The 26,997-nt window shown below is 35.2% G+C and overlaps 1 protein-coding gene across 2 annotated transcripts; it reads right to left on the minus strand.

Annotated features, from left to right (window-relative positions):
* Nucleotides 1-12,026: 12,026 nt before the first annotated feature.
* Nucleotides 12,027-15,697, minus strand: LOC112696075 (vacuolar-sorting protein BRO1-like). Of its 2 annotated transcripts, none has more exons than XM_029287448.2 (5): nt 15,448-15,697; nt 15,167-15,338; nt 13,673-15,065; nt 12,566-13,591; nt 12,027-12,468 (listed from the first exon to the last, which is right to left on the minus strand). In XM_029287448.2, exons 4-5 carry the CDS (start codon nt 13,232-13,234, stop codon nt 12,130-12,132), a joined length of 1,008 nt encoding a protein of 335 aa, XP_029143281.1. In that variant the 5' UTR covers nt 13,235-13,591; nt 13,673-15,065; nt 15,167-15,338; nt 15,448-15,697; the 3' UTR covers nt 12,027-12,129. Both variants share the same exon structure in this region, with proteins under 2 accessions (XP_029143281.1, XP_029143282.1).
* Nucleotides 15,698-26,997: the final 11,300 nt, after the last annotated feature.

The following is a 26,997-nucleotide window of genomic DNA, read 5'->3' on the forward strand; positions in this document are numbered from 1 at the left end:
AAAGAAAAAAAACAAGAAATCAAAAAAACAAAAAAAAGGAAGGCGAGTCCAACATCGTCTTCGGAGACAGAAACTACTGACAGTGACACTTCTACCTCTGAGTCTGAGGCTCAAGAAGACTCAGAGGATTCAGAAAGAAAACACCCCAGCAAAAAGGGAAAAAAGTAAGTACCATACTTGGGTGTAATTTCTTTTTCGAGTTGGGTGTATTTTGTTTGATCACGTTGGGTGTATGTAGTTTATTAAGCAGGGTGTGTTTCGTTTGCTGCGTTGGGTGTATATTGTATATTCAGTTGGGTGTATTTTGTGAATTCATTTGGGTGTATTTTTAGTATGTTCTAAATGATGATTGTTTGCCTTCCAGAATGGACTCCAGAAAAAGAAAGCAGAGGCAAGAGGAGTCAGATTCTGATTCAGAATCTGAATTTGAACCAAGTGATGAGTAATGTCCTGAAATTATTACTCCTTTCTTTTGGCTTCATTATAAAGATTTCGTGTATTAACTGAAGTGTCTATTATTAACTTATAGGAGCGAAGAATCATCACCTGCGGAGAAGGAGAAGAAAAAGAAAAAAACAAAAACAACACCAAAAAAGTAAGCACTTCTTTGGATAATATTCTGTGATAAAATTAATTTTTTATTTCTGATTGGTACTCTTTTTTTTTCCACCCAGAACACAACAAAAAAAGAAAAAAGTTGTTGTGGAGGATTCACCTCCTGAAGAAGATCAATACTTTGACGGGTACAGTACCTCGTAAGCTATATTACAGTCTATCATCGTAATTATTTTTGTTAACATCTTATTTTGTGAATGTAGTGAGAGATATGAAATTTCAAGTGACGAACTCGATGAATGGCTAAGGGAAAACGTTGATAAATCTGCTGCAGAGGGGTATGTCTTGCTGGGTTGTGTATTTGAGATTTTGGTGTGTTTTGTTTGCTAATAATTGTATCTTGTTTCGCAGGGAGAACCAAGCTGACCTGCGATCGACAGAAGGTCGCTATGTGTCCTCTGAAACGTAAGAAGCTTTATTATTTAATAAAATCTTGTTATTATTTGAGATTTGGATGTATTTTGTGAACCATTTGGGTGTATTTTGTGGATCAAGTTGGGTGTATGTTGTTTACTAAGTTGGTATATTTCGTTTGTTTTGTTGGGTGTATATTGTCTATTCGGTTGGTTGTATCTCGTGCATTCATTTGGGTGTATTTTATACCTGTATCTTATTTTGTCTGAATAACATGAAATCTGTTTAGATTACCGGCTGTGAACTTGGGAAGTGATGATCCTTCCTCTCAAGGACGCACAGAACAGAGTAGTGTAAACCAGCCGTCACAGAGCATGTAATTTCTCTTTCAAATAACCATTACTTTTGTTCTTCTATTACCTTCTACTTCTAATTCTGTATATATTTTTTTTAGAAAAAAAAGCCCTTTATTATTTTATTCAAGAAAAAAAAGGCAGCAAAAAAAAAAGCAAAAACTGCAAGTATGTAAGTTCTCAAAAAACAAAGTCCGTCTTCTTTTTGAATTGTTCGGGTGTATTTTTTGACCTTCTTTAGGTGTATTTTAGGTTGATTCCGACTGATTCGAATATGATGGTTGTGAGGGAACAAACACCGTCAGAAGCACTTGCAGTGTGAGTTTTCCAAGAATATTTCAACCTTATAACCTTATTATTTTCAAATACGTTGTTAACCTTTCATTTTTCTTCTTGTTTAGAGTCCCGATCCAGGTTTTTGTGCCGGCATCCCAAACAACCACTGACACAGATTTCGAACCAACCCCTATGCTACGGATTGAAGGGACTACAGAAACGTAAGAAATAGTATTGGGTGTATATTTGTTTAGAGTTTGGGTGTATATTTGCTAACAGTTTGGGTGTATATTGTTCCTGATCAATTTTTTTTTACGCCATGATTAATTTTGTGTAACTGCGCAGCACTCCTGAACCCCCCAAACAACTTCAAGAAACCACACCCACGCTTCCCCCAGCTCCAACTAAAATGTAAGTTCATCAGACTAAAATCAATCTTTGCTTATCATCCGTATATTCTTATTCTTACTCTTATTCTTATACATCATGATGCAGTCATCCAGCTGCAGAAGACGCTGCTGCCCTGTTGATGATGGCACGGACAGTAACCTATGTTCCTAAAACAGATCCAGGGATGCCATCATTCAGCCTTGGATTGACTGATTCAAGCCAGGAGGGGGCGTCAACGTAGGAGACAGAAAGGGAAAAATCTCCAGAAACTGCAAGTATGCTAGAACAATTAGACAGTTTGGTCCAAAAATTAGCAAGCAGTGCGGCGAAGGGAAAAGACGAAAGTCCACAAATTCAGAGGGAGACTGGGGGAGAAATTTCTGCAAAGTTTGAAACTCCTGGGGGAATAAATCGAATTCCAGATGATATGAAACAAAAGTGCTACATCTGGGGGACGAGACTGAAGGAAGACGCAGATGGCAATACTAACGAGTATGAGGAGATGTGCATTCTGATTGGCCAAGGAGAATACATTTTGATAAGAATGCACCTTGCATCCCTCCAGGCAAAAAGTGATATAGAATCTCAGGTAATATTAGACTAACATTAATGTTTTTACACCAAAGTCAACTGCAATGTTTATTAATATAAAATTGATTTCGGCATATATTTCTAGATTGTATCTGCCATCTGCCTCATCCTAAACCAGAAAAATGAAAAGAGGTTTCAGGAACAAATATACTGTCTCCCCCCCCCCCCGATATTGTGGTAAGTGTTACTTCTACGAACTTTGGGTGTATTTTCTGTGTTGATTTGGGTGTATTGTTTAGGTTCGATTGGGTGTAAGCTGTGTATTTTCAGTATTTCATTTCTTGTTTCGCAATTCTTGCAGAGCATGGCACTTTCGGATCACCCAAAGGGGGAATTCATATCACCGAAAACGAAAAAGGAATTCAGGGTGGAAGCCTACCCAAGTTTCATTCCCTTCATAGATAGAAAAAAATTAACTTCGCATCCATATGTAAGTTTTCGTTTGCTAAATTTGTTAGTTCGCTTATTTACTTATATGCCAAATAAAATAACACACTGTTGAAATGTGGCAATCCTTCAGATTTTTGCTCCTGTTTGCCACTCGGGGCATTGGTGGTTATGGCTGATAAATAGAACAAAGCGAAAATGTCAAATACTTGACCCGCTACACAAAAAAGCTCCAAGCGATGAGAGAAAGGACATTAATAAATTCACTGTAAGTTGCCTCTGTCTTCTTTACTTTAATAGATAGGTCTATTTCGTTAGTTATGTTGGTTGTATATTGTGCATTCAGTTGGGTGTATCTTGTCCATTCATTCGGGTGTATTACTGATTTGTTTTGGTATTTAAGGGATATGTATTTTCAAGATTGATAACATATGCCGGCGGGGAACCTCTGGAGAAAGGGAAGAACGAGAAGAAAATTAAAGCATCATATGTTAAAATATCAGGCCAAAAAACAAGGTATAAATTTATGACTCTGAACATTAAACTTTCCTAAATGAGATTTGTAATTTATTTTCTTCGTTTTCAGCTATGACTGCGCTATCTACGTAATGAAGTGGCTTGAGTTAATTGAGCCGGAAAACATTAAAAAGGGGAAGTATGAATGGGATAATTGGCCACAGGTAACTGTCTTTAGAACTATATAACTCTATATTACTTTACTGAATTAATATTTCTGTTTAAACATAACATACTTTTTAATTGTAGGAGGAGGTGGACCACTATAGAGTGGAGTATGCTTCCCGGATACTATTCAGTGAGATGAATAAACAGAGAGATCGGGCAATTAGAGAGAGTAGTGCCATAAGGCTGTCGAAGCCATCCTCTGTATTATTGAGTCCGTTTTGTCAGATTAATTCTGCTGATATAGAAACTGGGTAATCCAACTGCTGGGTAGTTTGTAAATTGAACAAATGATGTAAATATTTGCCATTTATCAACAACTTCTATTCCATGTATATTTTTTCCCATAGTTAAACTATCTGTGCTGGTAAAATGCCTGTGATGTGTTCAAAAGCTGTATTACAGGTGGTAAAATATGAAGCAAAAAATCAAGGCATATATAAACGTAAATTATAAACTGTTACACCCAACGCAAGTCTAATAATACACCCAAGATTGAATAAAATATACACCCAACTGTCTGTGCTGTATTCAAAATGTATGAATTACATGTACTAAAATATGAAGAAAAACATCAAATGAAATATACGCCCATAACCTGCGAATTTTTACAGCTTTTGTTCTATATGTATCTATATATGTGTCTATATGTAAATTGTGAATTAACAAAAATACACCCAAAAAGAACAGTGCTTTTACACCCATATTCTATAAAACTATACACCCAAAGAGTTATCCCCTGCTGCTGGTACCCTGAACTGATAATTTATAACGTGTCCTTGATATCGGCTGCAATTTGAATGCGCCGCTGATGCAGCATCAAACAGGTTTATCTGAATATAACACTCACACATTAGCTAAACTATTAACGAGAAAAATAAACTCAATCGCCACAAATTTAAAGAACATTACTTTTACCTCGCTTAAAACTTTCGTCTTCTTCTTCTTTGTGGCATTTGCAATCTGTTTCTCCAGCTTTGAACCTAGCTTATTTTTTGGACGTCCTCTTGTTCGAATCCTTGGCGGGCTTTGAAGCTCGTTAACGGATTCCAAGTTGGCGTCTTCGTAGGATAAAGAAGATGTCCCCTTCTTTTTGGCTTTTAATGCTTCCATCTCAGCCATGGCGTTATCGTACGCACGGTGCAGAATTGCAGTCAGCTCCTCCGATTCGGAGGTAAATTCGCAAATATTTTGCGAACGAAAAACCAATTGGTCAAACCTCTTGCTTCTTGGCTCCATTAGTGGCTCGTCGTGGCTGCTCTTGATGTGTGTGTGTCGCCTCTTTACCTTCTTGCTCCATCGTTCCAGTATATATCTAAGGGACACTTGGCTTACTTGTTCGAAGCTTAACACGCTTAGTGCGTGACGGCACAGTATCCCTCTCGACTCGAATAATAAGCATTGGCATTTTACCTCGGCTGCAACTGAGTCGTAGGTAACCGCGAACTTGTTGAATATTGAGCTGGAAACTTGTTCTCCGACTTCGTATATTGAATAGCCTAGAGCGGAATTCTTTAATCTGGTGATGCAATTCGCCTTTCCTCTGAATTGCGCTTGGACTTCCCTAAACTTTGCGTGAGTGTACGCATCTTGAAACTGAGCTTCAATGGAGGATTTGGTTGAACACGGTATGACCGTATGAAAATCTGCAGCATCTGATTCTCTCTCTGCTTGCTCCCTGCTTCCGAGGCAATTATCGTATTGTTTGACGAACTGAATAAGCGAGCTGTTTCGGGTGATGTACTTGTTAAAAAATGAATGCATGCTCTCGCTCCTTTGTGTGCTTCTCATCCCTGCCCAGAAGTGGTGATCCAGATAGATAGGAACCCATATGTGACGGTCTTTGTACAGATCTGCATAATACACCCAAACACAGACTGTAAAATACACCCGAGAGAACATACAATTTACACCTCTGCTGCAGATTTTAAAAACACATTACCTGAAAGCCACTTGTTGTCCGCAAGACCAAAATTCAGCAGAAAATCGTTCCAATTCCTATCGAATGAGTCTTTGCTATGAGAGTTCCAAACAACATGGCTCATTTCTTGTTCGATATCGGCATGTCCCTTGTACCCGTTTAATTTGCTTGGAATCTTCTTCATGATGTGCCAAATACACCAGTGGTGAACTGTTGTTGGCATACAGGCCTCTAAAGCCCTTTTCATTGATGCGCACTGATCGGTGAGAAACCCTTTCGGAGCGTTTCCTCCCATGCAACGAAGCCAGCATTGAAATAACCATTTGAATGATTCAATTTCTTCGTTCTTCATCAAAGAGCATCCGAGAAGTGTTGACTGACCATGGTGATTCACCCCGACAAAAGAATCACAGACCAAATTATACCTGAAACAAATTACCATGGTCCAGAATGCAAAATCATTAGGTACACCCCAACAAATGCTTTGAATACACCCAATGAAACAGCCAATATACACCTCTGCCGCGGATTCATAAAAATAAATTAATTTAGCATCATAAACAGGGACAGTTTGTTACCTGTTTGTATTGTAGGTGGTGTCGAATGAAATGACGTCTCCGAAATACTCAAAGGCGGCTCTGCTTCTTGCATCGGCCCAAAAAGCCAGCTTAATCGATTGATCCTCCTCGAGTTCGAGCTCAAAAAAGAAATTCAGATTCTTCTCTTTCATTCTTAAGAAATATTTCCCGAATTCCTTTGCATCTTCTTGTTCGGAAATATTCCGCACTTCCCTGGTAATGTAATTTCTCACGTCCTTTTCGATAAAATTTAACTCGCGGTGACCCCCGGCACCCGCAACAAATGATTGGTAGGTTTTGCTTGGTCTGATACCGGCCTCATCGTTATTCTCTATCGTACGACGAATGGACATGCTTAGTTCCCTGTGTTGTTTGAGCATCTCTGCTTTGCTTGGACAGCAGGGGTGTGAATGATCCAGCACAACCTTTGAAATGATCCAAGCACCGACATCCTTCAATGTATGTATATAAATTCTTGCATGACAGTTTACACCGGCTGTCGGATTGGTCTTCTCGGTTGGAGATATTTTAGATTTCCATTTTCCCTCTCTGCTACATGTAATCAGTTGATTCTTATTCTCGTTTCCCTTCCTATTTGTGCACCGAACTCTTGTAGAGAAACCTGCAGCCTTGGCGTAGTTCCTGTAAAATTTTCTAGCATCTTCAAGGGTGGTAAAGGTCATTCCGACCTTCGGAACAAGCTCGTCATCAACAACCGAGAGAGGCTGCACAATACACCGTGTCAGAACTGTGAATACACCCATAGATATGATTCAAATACACCCAATCATGTCTAATATGATACACCCGAACCGCAACAACTCAACTACAGAATGACCTTTAAAGCCATAAACTGTCAATACACATGCTGCAGAATACACCATGTCAAAAACTAAAAACACACCCAATCATGTCTGATATAATACACCTGAACAACAACAACTCAATTAAAAATAACAAAAAACCAGTAAAGTGTAGATACACCCACACTTCTAGCTAAAATACACCCAAAGAAGAATTGATCTACACCCGAGCGTCTGCTATAAATTTCAGGTAATTAATCACAACTAATACATTGAATCGACAGATTCATGTTAACGTGTTACTTTCACAGTCAATGTTCAGCAATTTTTAAACTACACAATGCTATACAAATTACTGAAAGAAAATTCATACTAATCCTATGTAAATCAAACCTCAGGAACTTCGTTAGATTCAAATTCATAATCCACTTCGCTTGGATTCAGCTGACAATCTGAGGTTGAATGATCCATTATCTTCAAAACGAGTTCAAACTTTGATTTCAGAAAACAACAAATCAAAATAAAAAATGAAGCTCGAGTTGCAGAGAGAGAAAAAGGTAACGTAAACGAAGAACATACCAGTGAGAAAAGGAGAGGAAAAGAACGATGGAGAAAAATGAGGGAAGACGCGCGAGAAGAGGAACAACCAAATCTCAAAATAACGAAAACGAAGAAGGAAACAAATATTTTAAATTTGGTAGTTAGATATACGCGGGATGTTATATAGCGCGTGTAATCAACGTACGTGGAGCAGCGCGTATTTTGATTTTATTGTTTAATAAACTTGTAAAGCATACAAGCCCTAATGGCTTGTATGCAGAGCTTTTCCCATTAATAAAAAGGTTTCCCTAACGAGAGGAGCTGCCGAATTAGCTTAAGCACGAAGATATCACCTACCACTGCCAATTTCAAACATAGTATATAGATTCAATTTCTCAAGTTTGGCTACTAGACGAAAATAAACAACGCTAAAAGCGAAGAACAACGAAAAATAGTGAGACCAGAGGAGGCGGCAAGCAGAGGAGGCAACGGTGAGAAAAGAGCCACACGATGATGAGCAACGACAGATATAGATGGCAATGCGATGATCTGCGACAAAGGACTGAGCAGAGGAGGCGATGGTGAGAAAAGAATGACACGACGACGAGCAACGGCAGAATCAGAGGAAGACGACGAGCAACGACATTGACATAGAAGCTTTATGGCGGCAACGACGAGGACATGAACGGCGACAGTGGCGAGCTTACTCTCCCTCTGATCACGAACACTACAACGAGCTTAATGGTGATAATGGCGTAGATGAATCTGGTGGCGGCGAATAGATCTAGGGTTCAGATCTCAAATTTTTTTTTAATTCTAAATTTTAGACAAGTTTTTATTTAGATAGAAATTTATTTGGGTTTAATTATAATAATTGAGAAATTCTCCAAAAGTGTTTTTTTATACAAGTCTTTACAAGTGCACTTCCTTCTTCTTCTTGCGCACGTTCTTCTTCTTCTTCCTCTTCTTCTTTTCTTTTGTTTCTTGCCTTTTCTTTCTCCTTCTTCTTCTTCTTCTTGCTGCACGTTCTTCTTCCTCTTCCTCTTCTTCTTCTTCTTTTCTTTCGATTCTTTCTTTCTCTTTCTAGTTCTTCTTCTTATTGCACGTTCTTCTTCCTCTTCCTCCTCTTCTTCTTCTTCTTTTCTTTTGTTTCTTGCCTTCTCTTTCTCCTTCTTCTTCTTGCTGCACGTTCTTCTTCCTCTTTCTGTTCTTCTTCTTCATTTATGTGCTTTTCTCTCTGTTTTCTTTCTTCGTTATTCTCGATTTCCATTGTTTTTTGACATCAAGCTCTGAAATCGTTTTTGAAGAAGAAGAAGCAACAGAAGATGAGGAGGAGAAAGAGAAAGAATTCTGAAATATGCATAAGGTGTACTTCAACGAATTTTGGGTGTATTTTTGTAATCCTTTTGGTGTATTTCTATAATCGTTTGGGTGAATTCTTGTAACCGTTTGGGTATATTTCTGTAATCCTTTAGATGTATTTCTGTAATCATTGAGGTGTATTTCTGTAATCGTTTGGGTGTATTTTTGAAGTTCCATTATCTTCAAATTTGGTAAGAAAATTGTTTTCATGGAGGAAGAAGAAAAAGAGTCGTTCATAATGCATGGTGAGTAGCGCGCTTTGGAAACATGAAGTTGTTGAATAACGTGCGTTTTATTTACTCTTGAATGTGGAAGTGTGTAATGCGTTAATTAAGTGTAATGCATGTGTTTTATTGGACTTGTAAGACTTGTAAGCCAAAAAGACTTATATGTATAGCAGGCCTCATAATAATTTAGAGTATAAACATCTGTCTGGATGATTGGACTTAGAGATTTTTGAATTTTAACTAGTAGTAATTAATGGGAGTTTTATATTATGCCACAAATAAAAAATGTTGGGGAGGTTTTAAAAAATCTCCATAAAAAAATTTCATAAATAAATAAAAATTTTGTAGTGTGAGTATGGTAATGGAAAATTTTCATAATTCAGTAGTATCTATAACTTTATCTGTACACACAAAATTTTAAAAGGAATAATTACTTGTACTAAGTAAGAGAGGTGTGATGTTATACATCTCTAATTCATAATTTTATAGTTGGCTCATAGCTAAGATTTTGTGAAACCTAATTGACTTTGATTTGAATTTAAAATAAAAATCCTAGCAACTAACTAAAAGATGATATAATATAAACAAAATTATTATTATTACATGAAAACTAATTGAATAAATTTGAATTAATTCGAGTTGACTTGTACAATAATTACGTGAATTTATTAGCTTAGTAATAAATTTAAATTAGTTTTTTTAAAAATTTTAATTTATGAACAAATAACTTAAAATTAAAAAGTACAACTTAAGCAAATAATAATAATTTATAATTTAAAAGTGTAATATGCAAATAACTTAAAATTTAAAAAGTAACTACCTAAGCAAAATAACTTAAAATTTAAAAAATAATCACCTAAACAAAACAACTTAAATTTAAAAAGTAGCAACTTAAGCAAATAATAAATTATGATTTATAAATAAAATTTTAAAATTCAAAAGAATAATATGCAAATAACTTAAAATTAAAAAGTAACAACCTAAGCAAATAACTTAAAATTTAAAAAATAACAATCTAAACAAATAATAATTTATAATTTTTAAAAATTTCTAGAGACGATACCAAAGTAAATAATTAGTTCAACAATATTAAAAACTAAATACCTAACAACCTAAGAAAATGTAATTTAAAATTTAAAAAGTAACGACCTAAACAAATAATAATTTATAATTTATAAATAAAATTTTAAAAATTTCTAACGACGACACCTAAACAAATAAACTTTTAAGCCATTTTTCTATTATTTTTAAGAGGTTAATTTTTATATTTTTATTTTTAAGATTATAAATTTGATGAAATAATTTAAAATTTTAAAAATAAAAAATATTTAAAATTAAAAAAATTAATATTTGTTTATTTTTAGAATATATAAAATTTATAAATTTAAATTAAATAAGATATTAAAAAATTATGTATAACAAATCAAGATAAATATTTACAGAAGTTATTAGTTATAAATTTATAAACATTATTAAGTTTATTTATTTTTTAATAATATTTAATTTAAAACAAAAATAAAAATTTATATTCAAATCACTCTTTATTTTTCTGCATAATTTTAATGAAAAAAAATAATTTTTTTTAGTTTTATATTTAATTTCTTAAATTATCTTTAATTTTGTTATATTTTCAAAACTAGCATTTGACCCATGCAAATTTCACAAGACCACAAAATTCTTTTTATCATGAAAATTTGTATTCTCTAAACAAATTTACTAGTTAGTTTAGTTGTATAGATTAGTATTTTTTTCATTTTCTCTATTTTTATTTGCTTGTTTAAAATAATTAGGCTTTGATGGACATTAGAAACCGTCTTTATAGCATTGTTACTTTTATAATTATATTTTGTTATTATAAAATATGAACCGTCTTTAAAATATCTAATTTATAAATTAAAATATTAAAATAATAATTTAAATAATAGTATATAATTTAAAATTTTACTTTTTAAGTTTCATATAAAATATATTTGTTGTTTTTAAAGTTTGTTAAAAATTTAAAAAATATCCTTAAATTTTAGTTTGTCTCAAATTTATCTTAAAAATTTTTGAATACAAATCTATCTTTAACAACTAATTTTTCAAAAAATTTTATAACTAATTTAGTAATAATTTCATAAAAATAATTTTCAAACACAAATAAGTTAGACATAATTATTAGGGTAAAAAACTCAAATAAGCCAGGCTGAGAAACATATTACCCAAATCAGCCAAAATGATATTTTTTTTCAACATTCAACCAAAGATCACTTTAATGTAATTCGAATCAGTATAATTCAAACTATAATTGCAAGTAATTCGAATCAACTAGCTTCGAATTAAGAGCATAGAAATTTGCATGTAATTCGAATTAACTAGCATATAATTTCCCCTACTAATTCGAGAGAACTTGATTCGAATTACATGCAAATTTCTATGCTCTTAATTCGAAACTAGTTGATTCGAATTACTTGCAATAGTAGTTCGAATTATATTGATTCGAATTACATTAAAGTGATCTTTGGTTAAATGCTGAAAAAAATTTTATTTTGACTGATTTGGGTAATATATTTCTCAGCCTGACTTATTTATTTAGGTTTTTTACCCTAATTATTATATATTATTATTGGATTGGTCCTAATTTTTTAAAAAAACTTCTATAACAAAATTGAGATAAATTAAAACTTAAGGAGATTTTTAAAATTTTTTATAAATTTCAAGATAAAAAATATACTTTAATTTTTTATAAAAATTAAGTAATATTTTTCTTGACAATACAATCGAAATGTCTATTTTTCTATATATACCATTAAATAATTATTTAAAAATCCACATCTCATACAATTAGAACTTAGAAGTCAATTCTTACTCGTATTTATAGTTGGAAAAATTTTTTTAATTAATGCAATTATTAGTTGTTAGGAAAACAACTAAAACTAATTTCAAAAAAATATAAATAATACTCTGAGTTGATTTTTAAAAAAACATACCAATCTTATTTAAATTTTGAACTAATCATCCTAATGGGCATCATGTATTAATAAAAAAAATCTCAATTTATAGTAGGTGCAGCTACCCTACACCAATATACATGTATCCGTCGCTGGTCTCCTGCAAGCTCATGTTCTCCAATGCCAAACGTGGTGCCTCTAAGGTTGCATTGGCCACAAGATTTCCATCCTTAATCTTGACAGGGCTAACCTCAGAGAGAAGGTCCAAACATAGTGGTTGACATACCGCTTGAAGCAGGAAGTGAGACTTACAATACCCTAAAAGAAATTGTTCAGTTACATCACTCGGACCCATTTCAACATGGCAGGTTTTCCTCTTCGACAGTCGATATTGAGGTATCCAGGATTTTACAAGATACTCAGCTAAAGGCCCAAATTTCGACGGATCATAAGCTGAAGCCTGCATCATTTCAATCAAAAAATTTAACAAAACAAGATTGACATCAATCAATTGTACTAAAGAAAGATCAACTGAAAAGCTAGATGATTATACATACAGGATATCCAGATAACGATGATACATCAGCTTGGGGACGAGGCCAAAACTTTAATTTCAAGCTAACAATCTCATTGTTTATCATAGTGGTGTATTGTTCTGACAAGTCAATCGTGCCAGATGCCCTCTTAGATGCAAAAATCAGTAGAGACAACCAATTTAAAGCACCACTTAAGGCGCCCAAGGCCAGGAGATGGCCTTGGATGTTGGTGAGATCGCAGGAGAGAGCAATGTGGGTGCAGAGGGCTGCCAGGTTGAAGAGAACAGAGGCCTTCTCCAAATGGATTTTATGTTGAAAAGAGTCCTGTTGCGGGTTGATGGCATTGTACCAAACGAAGATAGGAGGGTTGGGTGAGGTATTCATAGGGAAGAAAGGCTCAATCATGCAAAGGCATTTGAAATAACGGATGAGGCAGTCACGGCGAGAGGGTAGAGAAAGGTCATCACGCAGCATCTGATTGCGCAATTTGTGTAGCATTTCGAGAAGGCCTTCTACTCTCTTTGCCACGCTCTCAGAGTATTTGAGGACAAAATAATTGCGCAGGGGATCATAGAGATTCAAGGGCTCAGTCTTCTTCAAAGGAAGGAATGCAAGAATATGTGAAAACGGCGAAGAAGACATCGAAGATGAGAGGATTATTGCCGAATTTGTTGGATAAGGAGGAGGCATGTCCCATGGGTAAGCCACCAGCTTTCCATCCTTGACAATCTTGAAAGGATTGTACTCGGAGAGGAGGAGGTCAACGTATATTTGTTGTAGGTTGGGTTTCCTGCAAATCCCTCTCACTAATATCTCAGTGACATATTCTACATCATGATCAAGAGCACAAGATGTGACCCGTGAGTATACAGCAGGTCGCTCGGATTCGGGTAGGATGGATGATTGCCTCTAACGAGCCTCCGCCTGAAAGAATGTCACCTTCTGGTAAAGATGAGTTACCCAGGTTTGGTCAAAAGAGTAGACATGTTTCCGTGCAGCCGAATCAGGAGGTATCAGTCCATATGCTCTATCATAAAGCTTATAAACCTACATCATCATCATCATCATCATCACTAGAATGAAAAAATAACTGTAAAATCAATCAAGAATTCAAGAGTGAAGACTGACCGATGAAAATGCTAGGGCACATCGGTGTTGTTGGAGAGCGTAACTGGCGCCGTTCTTGTTGAGCTGTTGCTGTAGTTCGAGCTCGGAAGCCTGAGCGGAGAAGAGGTGGTGCAGAAACTCCGCGAAGAGGACAGTCAAATCGAGGGTGGCGGAGACCACACGCTTGGCAAAAACCTTCCGGAGGTTGGAGAAGAAATTGGCGGCAACTTTGAAGGATTCCATTACAAGATGACGGCCAAGGGCGGTGGTACGGTCGCAAGAGGCACCAATCTGGCTGTAGATGGCTCCAAGGTTGAAGAGAACAGCGGCCTTCTCCAATCGGATGGCGTTGTGCTGTGAGGAGACCCCATCCTCATGCTCAGGGTTGAAGGCGTCGTACCAGACAAAGACGATAGGGTCGGCGTCGGAGGAGAGAGAGGTGAAGAGTGGCTCAACCATGCAAAGACATTTGAAGTAGTGGATGAGGCAGTCACATTGCATGGGAAGGGAGAGGTCCCCTCTACGCTCCACCATGTCCCTGCGGCATTTGTTTAGGGTTTCCAGAACGCTTTCAACTTTTTCTGCATCGCTCTCCGAGTATTTTGCGACTACCAACTTACGTAACGGCAGGTACAGCTCCACCGGATCAGTCTTCTTCAGTGGGATTGACAGCACTGTTTCCGGGTTCAACAACTCCCGATCATCGTTGCTCATGGCGGCGTCGAATGAGGATATAGGATATGATATCATACAATTCGGGGAGAATCAGAGAATCAGAGAATTGGAATAGAAAAAGTTAACCAGCTATTTAATTTTGAAATTCAAAAAATTAGGATAGTGGGCTTTTTTTTTTAGCAAATTTATTTTTTAAATCGAATCAAATTATACCGCAAAACTTTTTTTGTATTATAATGGGGAAAAAACTTTGGTTATACAAATACAACAGCTTCCACCTAAGTTGTTTGGAAGAGCAATACCTCAGCTTAAATGACTCTAATACAACACCTTGTCTCAAGCAAGATTGCTGCGTGTGTTTGGTACTATTTTTGTAATTAACTAATTATGGCAGAACTGATATAATTAGAATTTTATGTTAATATAAAGTTGATTTACATTAAGTAGTTCCTATAGAAAGCAATTCTGATAGAAAGTGAAAAATTTTTCACTTCTCCCAAATCAATTGGAGAACCATTCCAAACTAAAGGCAAGAATTATAACAGTAAAGATAAAATTTTCTCCTCTGAAATCAATTTCTACCTACCTTAAATGTGCTCCAAAACACACTTGCCTTTGGTCACTACAAGCCTAACCCATCCTCTATCCCAAACTGGGTTCAAATGTCAGATCTTAGGCCTCCATTCAATCGATGCAACCATAAAGAGGATTCCCTCATTGGTAAATTGTAAGGCAAAATCTACATTAGCAAACAAAATAATCAACAACATATAAGGCAGTTAATACAACTAATGCAGCACACTAATTAGTTTGGGGTTGTAAAGACATGTATGTACTCACAGATTGGCGTGATAACAAGCAAGAGGAAGTGTGAGCAAGAACATGATCCAATGACCTGTTTGGAGGCAAAGAGCACAGAGTAATCCCTGCCCAATAAACTCGGGAACCACGAAGTAATTGACTCGAGACACGCACCAAAAAGGGTTCATATAATATCAAAACCTTGGGCACCCTACCATAAAAACAACAATTTTTCTGATTCATGGAAGCTAAGAAAGTACAAAAGAATGACGAAAGGAACCAACTTTGGGAAAGAAAATAGAAATAAAGAAGAACCCCACCTGGTAAAAAGAAGAGGCAAAAAAGGCAATGTTGAGAAGAAAACAAAGAAGCAGCCAGAAGAGCAATTCCCAACCCATTAAAACGGAGGAATCAGAGACGTGGCGCAGTGTTTTCGGAGAAAGAGTGTGTTTTTCACAAGTTGGCAAGTTTTTGAGAGTTTAGAATCAGTGATATGCTTGGACTTTGGACATGGGAGATTGGGAGAGTTGGTGAAGACTCTGTACATTGCAAATTTGCAATTACTTTTTGGCGGGTATGATGATGGTTGATAAGGTGCAGGACAAACCAACATTGACATTTGACATAAAACAGAATAGAGAAACTAAAAAACAAATAATTTTTTATAATAAAATAAGTAATCTATCTATCTATTTATCTATTTTATTATATAAAAATTGGATTTCTACACTTAACGATGGAACTGACTAATATGTTTCTGAGAGTGTTTTCCGAATCAATTATAACTAATTAATGATATCACTTAATTAATTTGATTAGACATTCAAATTTCACAATTAATTATACTAATTAATTAATTTAGTTAATTATATTAATTATTTGATTAGAGTAAATATCAAATTATTTTAGTAAATAATAAATATGATAACTGATGGTTCTAGTTGAACTTGAGAAGGGGGTTGAATCAAGTTGGTTAAAAACTCAACAATTTCTTGTTCTGTTTTTATTGTTGCACGAGTTGCAGGAGATTATTTAAAATAGTCTCATACGCAGAACTTTAAAAGATGAGAGAAGAGGAGAAAGGGGCCAGCATGTATCTTGGTTTCGGATTCTTAGTGCCATGAATCCTACATCCAGTCTCCACCACAAACCATCGTGGAATTTCCACTATAATACTCAGATTACATACACCAATACTATTGAATTAATTCCTAATCCAACTAGTATCTACCGCTAAGCTTTTTTCACCAAAGCTTAGCTACCCAAAGTGCTATCCCAACTTGGAAGGGAAATCTACACAAATTCAATTCTCACCAAGTGCTAACCCAACTTGGCAAGGGGAACTAATCCTAGTTCATTCACCCAAATTACATCAGAAAAACAGTGGCTATTTTGCATCACTCTTGCCTTTTCTCTCTTGACTTTTGATCCTCACATATTTGCCTTTTTTCAAAACAGAAAATAACACAAGACAGCCATAACAAAAAATAAGAATTAAGCTTGAGTAGAAGAAAGAGATTCCAGCTCTATGTTAGAGAAGGTGCTCTGAATGTGTGTGCTCTCTTTCTTGCCTTCAGAAGATGAAATGAAGCTTCTTTTATATCTTCAGCTTGGCTTCATTGTAGCCTCTTCCTTTTTTCTTTTCCTTGCTGCCCGTTGGAGTGGTCTTTGATGGCATGCAGTCCTTTCTTCATCCTGCTCCACTTTCCCTGCTGTCCGAGGAGCTCCACCACTACCTCTGCTGTCCTTGGAGTTTCTTTCTTCCTTGGGATGCTCTTCTTTTGCATCCTGCTTCATTTCCTTCCTGCTGCTGCTGCTGTGTGCTCTTGCTCATTGGTGTTTTGCTCAACCACGATCCTTAGCAGTGCTCAGTTAATGTCCTTGAGTTAGTGGTTGTTCCCTTGTGTCCTTGGAGTGTTGTTTACTCCAATTTCTTCCAGCTGTCCTTGATGTTGACAGATGTCCGTGTCTTTCATTTCTTTTTGCCAAATGTATACCCTTTTATTATTGCTAAACGGTGCAATGAGGTTTGGCTCTTTTGCAATGCTGAGGCACTAGCTGGTCTTGGACTGAATTGGTGTGGACTTGGTCATATGGGTCTGCTACAATAAAGCACACATTAAATAATATTGGGCTTTTAACCCAAAGCAATGTTTGTCATCATAATATAACCCAAAATCAAACTAGGCTCAACAATAACGAAATACATGAATTAATTTAATTAGTTTATTTTTTTCAATGTCATCTGTTTATACAAAATCATAATATGTTTTTTACTCATTCCTTCTCTTTTCTCTCTTTCTTTCTCTCTCTTGTGTTTATGGTACAATTTTTGTAATTTATTTAATTTTTATTTCTTTTATCACTACTTATACATTTTATTTTATTTTTATATTTTTTAAATATTTTTATCTATTTTAGTTGTTCATTATTAGGCACATATTTTTTTCTTTCTAACTTTTGATTAATAAAAGATATGTGTTTTTTTTACGATATTTTTAAATAATCTTACTATAATTTTGTTTTGTAATATTCTCTTTTATCATGTGTACTTTATGTGTTTAAGGAGCTGATTTAAAGTTATAATATGATATATAAAATTATAATATGATTTACAATATGCTAAAATATTAGGACATTATCGTATAAATATTTTTGAATTTATCCATTAAATTCAATCATATAGGATCTTGAAAATTATACAATTATGTAATTATTTATTTTTCATATAATTATTGTATCGGTCATTTACATTAGTGAGACTATTTTTATTATTAATATTTATAAATATACTATTATCTGTATAATTAATTAAATCATCTTATTCATTTAAGTTTAATTCTATTGAATTCATTATTCGAAGTGTCATCGTTATTTCTATTTTTAAAATTTTTTTTTAATATTATTTAACAATTATAATAACATGATAATAGTTAAAAAATGACAGAACAAAAATTTTTTAATATAAAAATAGGGTAAAAAGAATAAATTTATTTAATAAATTTTTCAGAATATATATATTTCTTCTTTATAGATAATTATTGTAAAAGTATCAAAAACTCTAACAATTATTAAGAATAAATGATCGTTATAAAAATAATGCCAATTTTAACGATATACAAATAAACCATACCAAACATAACCTACAACTTAAAAGGGTTACTTATGAAAGAATATAGTTTATAACATTTATTTTTTTTATTATTATTTATTTCAAAAAAAATCTTAATTACTTAACGATCTTTATTTTTTAAATTCACTATATATATATATATATATATATATATATATATATATATATAATTATAAAATTTTAGTTGTGATGCTAATTCTTCTCAGATAATTATATTTTTACTTTTTGATATAATCGATATATTATTAATAATGAATAATAATTAACCCCTCATATTTTTAATCAAAGTATTTTGATGATAGGTTTTATTTATTGATGTTAATGGTTGATTGTTTTTTAAAATAAAATGCATTATAATTTTAGGTTATTCCATAATTAACAATAATGCTTGATTAATTTTTTAAAAATAAAGTACATTATGATTTTAAGTTATTTTACGATACATAATTAATGTTCATAATACTAAATTATTCTAAATTATCTATTTTCTATGGTTAGTAGTTAATTTTAAATTGAAAAAATTTTGTTTAATTGTTAACTAGTCCAAGTATAATTGAGGTAGTCAATTTAGTTTATTTGTTTATTAATATATTTGATCGAAAGCATGAATAATAAATAAGACAAAAAAAATAATTAAAAAATAAAATGTTAGTAATTACTTAAAATAAATAAAAAAATAAATTATAGTTTAATATTTTATTTAAATTATTAATAATAGAAGAATAAAAGGTCAGTAATTATTTTAAATAGACATTGAATTTATTTTTATGGTACTAATTTATTTGAATTGTAAATAAAATTTTATAATTTTTAGATTTATATCTATTCAATTTATGTATTTTATTTTATTTTACTTTAACAAAAAATTAAAACGTGCCTTTTTAATTATTTTTTTAGAAAGTATAGTAAAATGAGTTATATCAATTATAATTAATTATCTATAATTAAACTAATTGATTGTGTTAATTTGTAAGATGAATAACACATAATAAATGATGTGAAATTAATTATAATAAGTTAATAATTAATAAATAAAAAATAAAAAGACTTTTTTTATTGTCTTTTGATAACTACACATTTTTATTCGTTTACTTTTTCTTTATCTCTTTCTTTCACATTTATTTCTTTTAATTTATTGAACCAAATCAAGTATACTAATTATTTGTATTAACTAATTAAGTATTTTTTTTATAGGCTCTGCTAACTGTGCCCTTAGAGCATAGGCTAAAAACATTATAAAAAGAAATATTTTATAAAAATTATTAAAAAATAAATATTTTTAAAATATGTCCTTAAGAGACAACTTAGCTAAATTATTTTTTAATTTAATATATTTGATTCATTTAACTGTATGTATTAATTATAACTAATTAATTATATTTAATTTTATTTTATTAAAATAAATAATATTTTATCATTTAATATTTTATTTGATTGATTAAATTACATCAATCATAACTAATCAAATATTTAATTTAATTAGAATAGATATTAAATTATTTAAAATTTTGTTTGATTCATTAAATCACATAAATATTAAATTATTTAATAAATAATATATAAGATGATGAAATAAATGAATTTATTTAATTTAATTTATTATCTTATTATTATTATTATTATTATTATTATTATTATTATTATAAAACGAGTATTAATTAATTGATGCTTAAATAAAATGAATATTAATTATTGAGAAGGTAACGAGTTTATACTTTGTATTAATTAATAGATACTTAAATAAATTATTTAAACTGGTCACATATATTTTTTAATTGCTCCCTTATTAGTACGGTCTAGTAAATAAAACGGATATTAATCATTGTAGTAAATGAATATTTATTATTTTTAAATAAATTCATTTAATTCATTTAAAAATATTGAAGGATTCCAATTCTATATGCTACGATTTTATTTTGTTATTAATGTATATATACTCCTATATTATATATTCTATAATTCTTATATTTTCAGATAATATTTTCAAATTTTTTTTAGTTTAATTTATTATTTTTAGTCATCATACTTTATTATTTTTAGTAATTATTTTAGACATCAATTCAATTTCTTTAATTTAATAATTCAATAATATATTTTAATTATATATAATTAGAATGTACTTTCTATCTCTTTTTCCTTTTTATTTTGTGCTTCAAATGTAATGTTTGTATTTTTTATTTTTATTTTTTCTATCTTAATTTTACTAAATATTTTTATACTTTTGTTTTATATCAATTATTTTTTTTCTGTATTTTCACTAATAGAATTATTTTTTAAAGACGTTTTAAATTTGTTATAATATTTTTATAAAAGTTGATTAATAGGTTTTTCTTCAAAAAATTTTTCTTAAAATTTGTTTAATGAGATCGTATTTTAATTTTTCTCCTTTATCTGTTATATTCATTGATTATATTAATCTTCTATTACAATATATTTTTTATTTATTTCACACATTATTTATTTTACCTTCTTTTACTTCCTTTAATTGTTCTCTTTATTTAATTTTTAATTTTTTATTTTATTTTTACTCCTCATATATAAATTTATTATAATTCATCACATGCATGTTCTTTTTGAATTTAAGTAATTTTTTTAGGTTATATTTTATCATTGATGCTCTATATTGTTTAACGTGTTTGTTTTTAATTTTTTAGTTATATGTAAATATATTTATAAAGATATGATTTTATTTTGTCCTGTATTTACTACCGCATTTAGTAGATAAATAACAAAATTTTCAACATTGATTGAGTATGAAGATTTTATTTTTACTTTTATACATTTGTTTATATTGTATGATTTGTATTTGTGTTAGTGACATCACGACGGTTCATACATTTTAATATTTGTGTAACAAATCTTATAAATTGTTTTTACAAGTTATAATTTATTTTTGTTTTATTTGAATATTCCATTTTTAATAATAATTTTTATTTATTTATAAATATATTATTTCTTATTTTTATTTAAAAAAATTATAAAATAGTAAATATAATTTTTTTAATTTTATTCTTAATATTTAGTTTTAGTTTTATTCTTGATATTTTAATATGTTTCAGTTATACTACTACTAAATAAATAACATTAAGTATAAATAATTAATTATACTTATTATTTGATTTGACTAAAATAAATATTAAATTATTTAATAAATAATAAATAAGAAAATGAAATAAATGAATTTAATTTAGATTTTTTACCTATTATATATATATAATTAGAATTTATTTTATATTTTTTTTTCTTTTTTTTGTACTTCCGTTATAATCTTTGTAATTTTTTATTTTGCCAAAATTTTCTATGATTTTGTTTTATATTTTTTTTATGTATTTTGATTAATAGTTTTTAAGGGTGTTACTATTTTATGAGAATGATATAGGTTGAACTTTCGTTATTTAGGAATTTACTAAGTGGCTAGAGTAGTTTCACGCCACGAACCAACAAATGCTAGCAATTGGAATGATAACAAAGACTAGCCAATCGGGGACTAAATGGGAATCGGTAAATTTTTTACAGGTGAAGACCTGTCCGCGTGAAATAGACTGGGATGGGGACATAGATACCTCTTCAAGGGATCGATAAATTCACGTGAATATAAATTACTGATTTATCCTTATATATATATATAATTTTTTTTTAAATTTGGTAATCCTAATTTCTGTCTCCAATTTAAACTCTTTTTTTTCTTTCTAGACTCATCCTTAGCCTTGATTTTGTATCTACTCTTCCTCTAACTCATTTTCTCTGCCTCTTAAGTTCGTCGTTATGTCGCTCAGTCTCGCTCTAAAATATTATATTATGTTATTATGTTGTAAGATGTTTTTATATTTTTTTTAAATGTTATTTTTTATAATGAATATATTATGAGTTGTATTCAATTATATTGAATTGATTATTTTATTATTATATTATAGTTTTTTTTGTTATTTTTTTCAAAAACTTTCAAAGAATATCCATAAATAATCGTGGTATCTGCATTCACTAAGGAGATAATTAAATAAGGGAACTTGCGACGAAAATGGAGAGCGAACGAGGGATTTTTTTTTAAATGGGAGCGAAGGACGAGAAAAGGGATCCGTTGCTGTGCCCACACGAGTATCTATTACTATTACTATATCTAACTGTTCGATTGTCGGTTTCTGGACTGGTCGGGTGATGGTTACTAGGAGCGAGGATTCCTCAATCGCGGTTGTGTCGGACTCCGGTTTGCCGGGAAGTCGAGCACTTGCTGTGAGAGGAAAAAGGGGGGGTGCCACCTGCAAAGACACTCCGACGGTCTAGTCAGTCCGTGCGCAGGTGGAGGGGTGTTAGGTGAAAAGGTGACGTACCTCGAGGGAAGGACCTGCCCTTCCCTATTTATATCGTGTCAGAGGTGGGCCCTACGAGGACAGGCCCACCTTCCTCGAAGCTTCCTCACAGCTGTAGCGAGGAGCTGCCAGGGACGCGTGTCCGGGTCGCGCTGTGACCCGTTCGCATCCGGTTGTCCGGGTCGGGTTGTCATCGGGTCGAGTTGACCCGCGAGCTGTTTGGGCTGGGCCGTAACAGTGCCCCCACGCGCCAGTGGTAGTCGTGGGGACTATTAGTGGCGTGTCGTCTCCTGTTTCGTTTGTTCTCGTCAACTCGGCCGCACGTGGGGAGAAAGTGCCTTTAACGCGCGTGTCCCTTGGTTTGCATAAGCAACCGTTTCGCCGTATCGTTCCTTGTGCGAAGCATTAAATGCTCATAATGGGGTGGAAAAAACCCCGTTTGCAAAGACCATTCTGCCCCCAGGTGTTTCGCGCTTCTTGGGAGGCAGCTTTTTAAACAATTGGTTTTGTGCTTCTGCATTTCTTCGTACTTTCCATCTCCCTCCTTCCTTTGCCTTGTTACAAGATTTCAGAGCGTTGTTGCGATGCTTTCGTACATCCTCCTTGCATCTTCCCAGACTTGCAATTTCATCCTCTTTACATCAATTCAGGTAATTCTTCAAATTATTTTCTTTTGTGCTTCATGCTTCGTTCTTGCATGCTTGCTGTCTGGTTTTTTATTGTTGTTGTGTAGCCTTTCAATGGTGGTTATACGCGTTAGGGGGGATATCATTCCAGGGTAGGTTTTTCCCTGTCCACTTATAGTGTTTCACCCTTAGTTGGGGAGTAGTGGGGGTAGCGTCTGTGCTCGGCCCGAGCAACCGATCTCTTAGACTGACTGGATGGTCCCCCCATGTAGGTAAGGCTCGCACGGTCTCCCGGGCTTCTCCTTCTCCCGCTGCGTACGATCCCTATGCTTGGGTCATTTTCGACGTGAAGGATTCGCCCAACCAAATGGGTGAGGAGGAACTCACCGAGTTCCGACAAGCCGAGTACTTCAGTAGGGGCTGGTTGAGCCCTTTCCTAAACAGCTGTCCTTGGATGACGGCGTATTTAGCCGCTTCCCTTCTCAATTTCGCCGCGTCCTTTTCGTCGTTAGGGAGTTTGCCGTGTTCTAGGAAGCTGGTGATAGGGTCTAGCCATGAAGAACCTAGGCTTGTCATGTGCAGTGTGATCGCTGGTTCTCTCGTCATGCCTTGAATGAGAGACCGGTTGCCTTCTCCCGGCTTCGTGCTGGCCAACTTTGATAGGAGGTCTGTCCGTGTGTTCCTTTCTCTAGGTACGTGGTGGATTGTGACCTCTTCAAACTTTTGGCTCAAGCTTTTAACTTTTTCCAAGTACTTTTGTAACAATGGGTCTTTGGCTTGGTAGCTACCGTTTACTTGGGAGGTGACGACTTGGGAATCGCTGCATATTTCCAGTCTTCTTGCTCCGACTTCCGCTGCTAGGGTTAAGCCTCCTATAAGGGCTTCATATTCTGCCTGGTTGTTCGAGATGGGAAATTCGAATCTGACCGACTGTTCGTATACAACCCCAGTCGGGCTTTCCAGGATGATCCCGGCACCTCCGAAGGTCTGGTTGGAGGCTCCGTCCACATGGAGCTTCCACCGTGTACTCACTTCTTCGCTTGGATCCCCTGTTACTTCTACTAGAAAATCTGCCATCGCCTGCGCCTTGATGGCTTGCCGGGGTTCGTATCGTATATCATACTGGGAGAGTTCGATGGACCAAGTCATCATTCTTCCCACCAGATCGGGTTTTTGAAGTACTTGCCGGATCCCTTGGTCCGTTCTGACGACAACTTGGTGACTTTGGAAGTACTGCTTTAGCCTTCGTGAGGAAGTCAGAAGTGCTAGGGCTAGCTTTTCCAACTTGCTGTACCTTAATTCTGCCCCTTGCAAGGCCCTGCTTATGAAATAGACTGGCTGTTGAGCTTTTCCGTCCTCCCGCACCAGAATTGCCGCCAGGGCTTCACCCGTTATAGCGAGGTATAGGTATAGTGGTTCCCCGTCCTTTGGCTTCCCGAGGACGGGTGGTGCCGCCAGGATTTCCTTGAAGTGCCGAAAGGCCTCTTCACATGTGGGTGTCCACTCAAACGCCATCCCTTTCTTCATGAGGTTAAAGAATGGCAGGGCCTTTGTTGCCGAGGCTCCGAGAAACCGGGATAATGAGGTCAACCGCCCTGCCAACCTTTGGACGTCCTTGATGCAACCCGGGCTCTTCATCTGGAGTATTGCCTGACATTTTTCCGGATTAGTTTCTACCCCTCTCTGAGTTATCATGAATCCCAGGAACTTGCCGGCTTTCATGGCGAAGGCGCACTTGAGGGGATTCAGCCTCATACCGTGTTGACGGAGGGACGCGAATACATTCGCCAGGTCATTCAAAAGGTCGTCAGGTCGTGTTGTTTTTGCCAGGATGTCGTCCACGTAGACTTCAACTGTTTTTCCTATGAGGTCGTAGAATATCCTGTTCATCAGCCTCTGATATGTTGCCCCCGCATTTTTTAGGCCGAATGGCATTACCTTATAGCAGAAGGTTCCTCCTGGCGTTATGAACGCCGTCTTGTCTTCGTCTGGACGGTGCATCGGTATCTGATTGTAACCGGAGTAGGCGTCCATGAAACTTAGATACCGGTATCCCGCCGCAGCGTCGACGAGTGCATCAATGTTAGGGAGGGGGAAGCAATCTTTGGGACATGCTTTGTTAAGGTCAGAATAGTCTACGCACATTCTCCACTTGCCGTTGTGCTTTCTCACCAATACTACATTCGAGAGCCATGTCGAGTAGTCCACTTCCCGTATGAAGCCTGCTTCTAGGAGGCTGGCCGTCTGCCTGGCCACCTCCTCTGCTCTTTCCGCCGACATCTTTCTCCTCCGCTGGGCCACCGGGCGTGCTTCCGCCTTGACGGCTAGATGATGCGAAATGATTTTTGGGTCTATGCCCGGCATGTCGGCTGGAGTCCAGGCAAACAAGTCCCTGTTGGCTCTTATCATTTCGACCAAAGGCTCCTTCAACTCATGTGGGAGGTTCTTGTTAACGAATGTGAACTTTTCCTCTTCGTCACCGATTCTGAACTTCTCCAGATCCCCTTCTGGTTCTGGTCTCGGCTTGTCGTCCACTCTGGCATCAAGGTCGGCTAGGAAAACACCGGATGCTTCCTTGGACTTCTTTCTAAGGGAGAGGCTGGCGTTGTCACAAGCGACCGCCGTCTCAAGGTCTCCCCTTATGGACCCTATGGATCCGTCGTCGGTAACGAACTTCATGACTAGCAGCTTTGTGTTGATTATGGCTTCGAAATCGTTGATTGTTTTTCTTCCCAAGATGATGTTGTAGGCAGTGGAATCTCAGAGGATTACGAACTCGGCCATCGCCGATCTTCGACCTTGGGCTTGTCCTACCGAAATCGGTAGGGATATTACTCCGTCCGGTTTGATGAAGTGGTCGCCCAACCCAATAACCCCATGCTGGTGAGTCGTCAGGTCGGCATCCTTTAGCGCTAGTTCGTCAAACACGTTGCGGAACATGATATTTGAATCGGCTCCTGTGTCGACAAGGATCCGTTTGACGAGGCCGGTTCCCACTCTGGCCGTAATGACCATGGGGGGGTTTTCCGGGGCGTCGTTGAACCATTGATCTTCCGGGCCGAAAGAAATGGAGGGAGGCTTCTTATAGCTTTGCGAGGAGACCGTCAGGACCTTAGCATCTTTCCTGTGTGCCGACCGGGATTTTGGCGCGGCGTTTTTGGCCGTCACCACGTTTATCACGGTGAGGCCGTGGTCCCTTTCTTCAGGCCTTTGTCGCCGTTTCGCCGAGTGGGTCTTGCCTTCCTCGTCTTGGTCGCGGTAGCGCCTCCTCGGTTCTCTGATAAGGTGGGAGAATGCTGCTAGGTTACCTTCTCTTATCGCTTGTTCGAGTGCATCTTTCAGATCGAAACAGTCCTGCGTTTGATGGCCATAACCCTTGTGATAATCACAATAGAGTTCTTGTTTCCTCCGTACGGTCCTTAAGTGGTCGGGCTTCGCAGATTCCTTCTCAGCTATTTGCTGATAGACTTCCACGATGGGGAGAGTGAGTGGGGTGTAATTAGTGAATTTCCCGACCCGAGCGAACGGCCTGGGTGCCTTGCTTGATGCCTCTTCCCTGGCTTGTTCCTTTGCTCTTTCTCCGTTACCCGGCTGCCGAGCTTGGTTGTAACCGGACTGCCGTTTATTGGTAGCCACGACTCGGCTGACTTCCTCGTCGTTTATATACTCCTTGGCTACCGTCTGGATCTCGTGCATCGTCCAAACTGGTTTCGTAGTAAGGTGCTTTCGAAAGTTTTCGTTGAGGAGGCCGTTCGTCAGGCAAAGGCTGGCCACCGAGTCGGTTAAGCCGTCGATTTCCAAGCA

Source organism: Arachis hypogaea, chromosome 6, assembly GCF_003086295.3.
Source record: "Arachis hypogaea cultivar Tifrunner chromosome 6, arahy.Tifrunner.gnm2.J5K5, whole genome shotgun sequence".
Classification (NCBI taxonomy): domain Eukaryota; kingdom Viridiplantae; phylum Streptophyta; class Magnoliopsida; order Fabales; family Fabaceae; genus Arachis; species Arachis hypogaea.